The sequence below is a fragment of the Acanthisitta chloris genome, unplaced genomic scaffold (assembly GCF_000695815.1).
Source record: "Acanthisitta chloris isolate BGI_N310 unplaced genomic scaffold, ASM69581v1 scaffold43341, whole genome shotgun sequence".
NCBI lineage: Eukaryota > Metazoa > Chordata > Aves > Passeriformes > Acanthisittidae > Acanthisitta > Acanthisitta chloris.
Window position 1 is genome coordinate 5,461 of NW_008657405.1, and position 7,837 is coordinate 13,297.

The 7,837-nt window shown below is 52.0% G+C and overlaps 1 protein-coding gene across 1 annotated transcript; it reads right to left on the reverse strand.

Annotated features, from left to right (window-relative positions):
* Positions 1–2,603: 2,603 nt before the first annotated feature.
* LOC103811691 (serine/threonine-protein kinase 10-like) lies at positions 2,604–7,704 on the reverse strand (the record flags this gene model as incomplete). The annotated part of the gene is made up of 8 exons (XM_009084679.1): positions 2,604–2,818; positions 3,426–3,539; positions 4,294–4,419; positions 5,154–5,342; positions 5,829–5,953; positions 6,390–6,519; positions 7,215–7,307; positions 7,525–7,704. Coding segments are annotated over 8 exons (1,098 nt in total), but the record flags the coding sequence as incomplete, so codon positions are not given.
* Between the last annotated feature and the right edge of the window lie 133 nt (positions 7,705–7,837).

Genomic DNA, 7,837 nt, shown 5'->3' on the forward strand with positions numbered 1-7,837 from the left:
CCTTCTCCTCTCCAGGCTGAACAGCCCCAACTCCCTCAGCCTGTCCTCATAGGGGAGATGCTCCAATCCTCTTACCTTGTGGCCTCCTCTGGACTTGTTCCAACCATTCCATGTCCTTGTGATGTCAGACACATGCCCAGGTCTTTAACTCTTACTTTATTAGAAGGCTCTTTACAACACAGTGGTGTCTCCACTGAAGACACTTCACAAAATACTTAAAAAACTCTTTTTATTCCAAGCCACATTGTTTTAAAATGACATCCCACCTCCCTCAAAAGCAAGCTGGGGTTAATCCTGGATCCTTCTCAACATGGAACAAAACATCCTCTTTTGAAAGGAGGGGCAAAATAACCACCCTGTAAACATGACAATCATGTGCTTTCTTGCCCTCTGCTAGGAAAGGACATGGAACTAGAGGCCTGGCACACCCAGAGAGGGAACAGAGGGAAAAGGCAGCAGACAGAACCATTCCTATCCTCTGTTAGTTAGCTCATTCCAGGCTGAAAATAAGGTAGGCTGGAGAGAGGGACAACCATTTGCCATGGGCCATCACATCAGCTCTTTAAGAGCCCCTAGAAATAGTCTTTCCTCATGGACACACAATATCCAGAGGGAGCTGCTGCTCCCTAGGCTGGTGGAGAAGGCAGAGGCAGCAATGCCCTTCAGCTGGAGGAGGTGTGTGATGAGGACATCCCTCTGCAAGTCACATGAAGGACAGGCCCCAGGGACTGATTTCTGTGACATAACCATTTCCTAGGACAGCTCCAGCTTGACCCTGCTGGGATGAGGAACAAAACCACTGGGGCTGCTAGAACACATCTCTAATGGAATGAAAAGGCTCAAAGCAGCTCCTTGTCCTGGTTCAGGACCATCTCTTTGCATTCATTGCTCTTACATCAGCTCCAGACTGGTGCTGTCCCACCTGAAGGGCACAATCCATGCTTTGGGAATGAGGCACCAGCCTCCCTGTGCTCGTGAACAGACACATTAATGCTGGGCATTCAGAAGTAACCTGGAAGGGCCCAAATAGCTGAAGTCTAGCTAGTTTGCAGAAGGCTCATACAGCTGTAATTGGAACTGTAAATGAGTAGGAAATTCACTCCCAAGGTACAGAGTTACAGACTTTGGGGCTAACTCCTTCAGCTTGGTACCTACGAGTGTAGCACATCACATACCACCTTTTCCGGCAATGCCAGTCTGTCCCTACATCAACATCTGAGCCTTGAAAACATGTGAGATTTGATACGTTTTCCTTTCCTCATTCTTTTTAAGCAGAAACATTTTGTCTTGCTAGGGAATCAGAACTAAACCAAATAACACTGCCCAGAGATCAACAGAGAGAAAACTTAAGTGCTACCTTACACCTTTGGGTTGTGTAAAGAAGAAGGTGCTGCCAGTGAGGTCTCTGACTCGTCACCCAGGTCTGTGCTCTGAGCCCTACCCAGCAGCAGGTGGAGGAGACACCTCACCATGGAGCAGAATGCACAGAGGTCTGGACCTGCTGCTGCTTTGCCACTCAACTCCAAGCTGAAAGCCAGAATCATCCAAGGAACTGTGGAGATGAGACATCAGAGGACAAAGTGATGCCAAGAGTAACAAACCACCATGGCCTGTCTTTGTAGCTCCTCTTCCCTTGCTTCATGACTCCTCTATCCTTCCAAGTGATGCTCTGCAGCCCACAGCCCTGATGCAGAGTGGCCAGGCTGGCTGACACACATGGCCCCCCCCCCCACAGCACTGGAAGCTCAAGCACATGTGTGACCATGAGAGCTCTGGCAGTAACACCCTTCAGCTCCTCGACTTGTCCTCACCAACAGGCACATGACAGTGACAGACACTTCACTGTGCCACCACAGGACGAAGCACTGTTCCAAACCTCCTCTGCACGTGCACATACGCTGCTTTAAGGAGAAAAACCTGCAGCCAGCTGACCAGTTTAGTTCCACCATCATCCAGTCTCTGATGACACAGTGTTAGCTGCAGGGGTGCTGAGGTGCCAGGGATCATGGCAAAGGAAGAAGCAGAAACATCCTTGGGAGGACATCCAGCCAGTGCCCTTTCTGCATAGGCTATAAGGGGAGGCAAAGGTAGGAAAAAACCCTCCTCAAAGGCAAAAAAGCCCAAATTGCTGTTTCTCCCTTGAGCAAAAATGGGCCACAGTGAATAGGAATGAATTTGAGGCAAGTGTTGGGTCCTCGAGGCCAAGGTTAGCTTAAGACAATGCCAAAGCTGCTCTGCCCCAGGTGAGTCCTTACAGAGGACAGGAGGAGGAGCAGCCTCAGTGGAGAGAGAGGGTGAGACCCTCTGCTCAGAGGGCAGGAGGGTTCCCTGCTCCCCTGGGCAGAGTGGTTACTGCTTCAGGTTGAGCTGATAAGCCCCACGAGCACCAGGCTCATGTGAGAGGCCACACGTGCAGGAACAGTGCAAGTACAGTCCAGAAAGGGTCCTGCCCAATGCCCAGCTGTGCTGAGCAGCACACAGCTCCTGGGAGAGCCACCAAACCTTCCAGGCAGCATCCCTCAGCGCAGAGGCCACAGTGGTCCCACGCAGGGCAAGAGGACAAGAGGATGCTGATGTGAGAAGAGGCTGCTGAGACGATCTTCCAAGTGCAAGTTGCCCATCTGCAGCCCAGGAGGACACAGCCAGTACCAGCTGGTGGCCTGCCAGCTGTGCGGTGTTACAAGCTCTCTGAGGAGCTGAAGGGGACAAACTTGGCATGTTTGGTTGGGGATGTTGGTGTCTGTCCATCTGTCTCCTCACTCAGCTTGAAGAACATCTCCTGCTCACGCTTCTTCTGGTTCAGCTCCTCCTCCAGGGCCTTGAGAATAAGGGAGCACACACAGAGAGCTGTATGTGAGGTTGGGCTGGAGATATGGATGCTGTCCCCACCAAGCAGCACAGCAGGACACACTGCTTACACCCAGGAGACAGGAGGAAAAGGGAAAGGAGAGCAGAAAGGAGAGAGGAAAGGAGAGGAGAGTGCTCACGCTTCTTCTGGTTCAGCTCCTCCTCCAGGGCCTTGAGAATAAGGGAGCACACACAGAGAGCTGTATGTGAGGTTGGGCTGGAGATATGGATGCTGTCCCCACCAAGCAGCACAGCAGGACACACTGCTTACACCCAGGAGACAGGAGGAAAAGGGAAAGGAGAGCAGAAAGGAGAGAGGAAAGGAGAGGAGAGGAGAGAGGAAAGGAGAGGAGAGGGGAGAGGAAAGGAGAGGAGAGGGGAGAGGAAAGGAGAGGAGAGAGGGAAGGAGAGAGGAGAGGGAAGGACAAGGGAAAACAAAAGGGAAACAGGAAACGAAGGAAAAAGGAAATGGGAAAGGAAAAAAGGGAAAGAAGAAAGGGTAAAGGACTGTATTGGAGCTATGGTGACTGCCCCCCAAGCAGCACAGAGCACACACTGCTCACACCAAGCAGCTCTACCTTCTTCCGTGGCCTCAGCTTGTCTCGCCACTCCTTCATGTGCTGGTTGTGGTTCTCATCCAGGGACTTCAGCTTCTGCGTTTCATGCTCGATCAGGAGGTGACACTTTTCATTCTGAACACAAAGCAGAGGAGCCATGAGGCAGCTGGGGCCATACAGCCAGGGGCAAACAGGACTTGCCTCAGCCACAGACAATTGTTTCATAGATTCATCAATTGTTTTAGGGGTTGGAATGGAGCTTAGAGATGATCCAGCCCCAACCCCCTGCCCTGGGCAGGGACACCTCCCACCAGAGCAGGTTGCTCAAGGCTTCAGCCAACCTGGCTGTGAACACTGCCAGGGTTGGGGCAGCCACAGCCTCCCTGGGCAACCTGTGCCAGTGTCTCACCACCCTCACAGAGAAAGCTTCTGCCTAAGATATACTCTAACCTTCCTCTCTAATTTATCCCCATTACTTCTTGTCTTATCACTACAGTTCCTGACGTCCCTCTGCAGCTTTCCTGGAGCCTCTTCAGATCCTGGAATGAGCTCTGAGGTCTCCACACAACCTTCTCCTTTCCAGGCTGAACTGCCCCAACTTCCTCAACCTGTTCTCATAGGGGAGATGTCTTCTTATAAACTTTATGCCTTCCTCTGGACTTGCTCCAACAGTTCTGTGTCCTTATATTGGGGACAAAAAAACCTGTGTCCCCAACATAAGAAGGACAATCAGAGCTCTGACCACATTTAGATATGGCCACAAAAGCTTCTCAAGGCAAGAGCAAGGGACCATCAGGTCCAACTCACTGACAGCCATCTACAGCTACTTAGTAAGCGATTAAGCCCAGCACAGGCAGTTCTGGGAGACCAAGCCATGAGGGACAGGTACCTGCAGCTGCTGCAGCTCGTTGGTGTTGCTCTCACACTGGGCCTGCATGTCCTTCATCTGCGACTCGTGCTTGTGCTGCTGGTGCAGCCGCTCTGCCTTCTGCCTCTTCTCCTCCTGCAGGGCAAACTGGAACAGAGAAAAGCAGGTGCACATGCTGGAAGAGTTTCTTTGGTCAGAGACCAACCAGATTGCACTATCATCTAGGAAAGAAAGAAAAGCCCCAAGGATGTTTTGCGCCCTTCACTTTGAAAGGGACATTGAGGTGCTGGAGTGAGTCCAGCCAAGGGCAATGAGGGCAGCAAAGGGTAAAGCACATGGGGAAGGGCTGAGAGAGCTGGGCTTGGTTAGCCTGGAGAAGAGGCTCAGGGGTGACCTCATGGCTCTCTCCAACTCCCTGACAGGGCTGGAGAGAGGTGGGGGATGTCTGTCCTGCCATGGCTGCAGGGAGAGGCCTTGAGTTGAGGCAGGGCAGAGTCAGATTGGATGTTAGGAGAAATGTTTTCCCTGTGAGGGTGTTCAGGCACTGGGATTTTGCCCAGGGAGGTGGTGGAGTCACCATCCCTGGATGTGTTTAAGAGGTATCTGGATCTGGTGCTGGAGGAGATGGTTTAGGGTTTAGGGGTTGCAGCAGTGACAGGTTAATGGTTGGACTTGGTGACCTTAGAGATCTCCTCTAGCCTTGATGATTCTCTGATTTTATGCTTCCTGACACTATCACAATGGAAACAGCACTGAAACCCACACCTGATGCCACAAAGTCCTCCCTGCCATGGGTTAGAAGTTGAGAACAGCTACATTTTCCCAACTTCCCATCTGCCAACAGGCCAGACAAATACCCCTCCCCCAGCCCAAGCACTTACCTGTTTTACCTTCTCCCTCTGCTCAGCTGCACTCCCACTGGAGTGGATGTGGAGGCTCTTCTTGTACATGGCCATGCGTGTTTTGCCCTCACTGCGCTGGATTTTCGGCAGTCGACCCTTCTCCTGCTGCTGCCGAATCCTCAGCTGCTCCAACATGCGCTGGTTGTAGCGCTGCATTTGCTCCCTCTCCTGCAGAGACACAGGTATCAAGAGGAGGAACACCTCAGGCCATCAAGAAAGGGCTGAGCAGAACAAGGAGAGCAGATTTGGGAGTAGCACAGAGGTGGCTGGAGATAGAGAGCTCCAAAGGGACAAGAGGTGAGTGCAACTACTGAGCTTGCTGTGAAAAGAGGGGGCAAGGGGCTGGAAGGAATGTGTAGGTCTTCGCTCACTTGGAAGTGAAGCTTGAGGACCTTGACATGGGGATCAATCATGTCAAGTACTGGACAGTGACAGATTTCCACAAATGCCCCTGAAATTCCCAACTGCTTCTTACATACAGCACAGAACACATGCCCCAAGCAAGTGGGACATGAGCATTACTCTGGGCCCTTTTCACTACTCATAACCAACTCCTTTAACTCACAACCCACCCATGTCCACTTCCAGCCTGAAACATCCCTTCTCAGCACACCCAGACATCTTGCTGACCACAGGAAGGTGCTAACTCCTCACCTTCTCATGCTTCCTGAGCAACTCATGCCTCTGGAGGAAGTACTGGTCCTTCAGTTGCTGCTTGACCAGCTGGTGCTTCTCCTGCTGCTGGCGCTCTTCCAGATCCCAGATACATGCTTCCCGATCTGTGGAGGAGAGAAGGGTCAGGAGACAACCCATCCTGGCCCCCAGCTTGGTCACACAGTCTCTCAAGCTCAAGAGATCCTACACACATGAGCAGTACAACAGATGCAGGGGGTGATCATTACCTCCCATTTCCCAAGAGAACTTGGTTGCAAACCATATTGGAGAATCATTTCTTGCAATGATGAAGCCTAATTGGTTCATATTTGTAAAGTGCTTTGGAGATTAAAGCACTAAGGATTATTATTGTTAAACATTTAGACAGGCTCTGGCAAGGCTGTTTGTTCCCAAATCCCATCCTGCCAGCTTGCAGCTCTGTCACAGCATCTGTTGCGTGGGAAGAGCCAGAGCTGGATAAATCCCTCCTTCCAGCATTCCCTTTCCTCCTTTCCTTCCAGCATTCCCTTTCCTCCCTTCCTTCCAGACTTTGCCACCCACCTCTCATGAGCTGCTGCTTTTTGCTCAGGCACTCGCGTTCCTTGTCACAGATCTCTCTCTTGTTCTGGGCAGTTATATTCTTCATGGCTTGCTCCAGGTCCTCCTTCTGCTTGGCCAGAAACTCCTGTTCCTGGAAGAAACCAGTGGGAGGAGGTGATTCTCCCACTCTACCGTGCTTTTGTGAGGCCCCACCTGGAGTACTGCACACAGGTCAGGTGTCCCCAACATGAGGAGGACATGGAACTGTTGGAGCAAGTCCAGAGGAGACCATGAAGTTGAAAAGATGATTGGAGCATCTCCCCTATGAGGGAGTTGGGGCTGTTCAGCCTGGAGAAGAGAAGGTTGTGTGGAGACCTCAGAGCACCTTTCAGGATCTGAAGGGGCTCCAGGGAAGCTGCAGGGGGACTCTTGGTTAGGAGCTGTAGGGACAAGACAAAGAGTAACGGGGAGAAAGTGAAAGAGGGAAATTTAGGTGAGATATAAGGCAGCAGTCTTTCCTGAGAGGGTGATGAGACACTGGCACAGGTTGCCCAGGGAGGCTGGGGCTGCCCCAACCCTGGCAGTGTTCAAAGCCAGGTTGGATGAAGCCTTGAGCAACCTGCTCTGGTGGGAGGTGTCCCTGCCCAGGGCAGGGGGTTGGGGCTGGATGATCTCTAAGCTCCATTCCAACCTCTTCACATACTATGGCACCACCATGAGCTCTCTTTCTGCTGCAACTTGAAAAGCAACTGGTGGTGTTTCAGTAACTGCCAGTCCCTCAAGGATGCTTCTGCCTACCACCCACTTCCCAATCTTGAGGCTGGGGGTATCTTCTCTCAGCCTTACCAGGGTTTGTTTCTTCTGGGCGAACTCATCCATCTTGGCCTTCATGTTCTCCTTGCGCTGTTGCCGTGGCAGTTTCTCAACCTCATTCTTAACCTGTGGGGAGGGAAATGAGATTTATCTGCAGGTACCTTTTGGCCAAGGACAACCCACCCAGTGTCACTGAACAGCTGCACCTCAGGAAACACCAGAGAAAAGCAAGAGCTTCCTGCTAAAACAGCTGCTTCCCACTCCAGTTCTGCTATGGGGAAATGCTGCAGGTTTCCTGGAGATGCAGGAAAGCAGCTTTGCTTCCTCCTCTGCCCATTGTTACCTCCTTCTTCATCTGCTTCAGCTGCTCCAGGAACTTGCCATGGTCCCTCTCCTGCTCGAGGCGAATGCGCTTGGCCTCCTCGCGCCGGCGCAGGGAATGTTCCTGCTCCATCCGCTCGATCTGCTGCTTCTGCTGCCGCTCCAGGTTCTCCAGCTCTGTGTCATAGAACTTCTTCTTGCTCTGCATGAGGACACAGCGGGCGCAGGGCAACATCAGCATCCTCTGCACTGTGCTGCCATCCAGGCGGGAGGGAAGGGGAAAGGGAATGAAACAAGAGAAAACAAAAGAGGGGAAGAAGGGGAAGAAGGGGAAG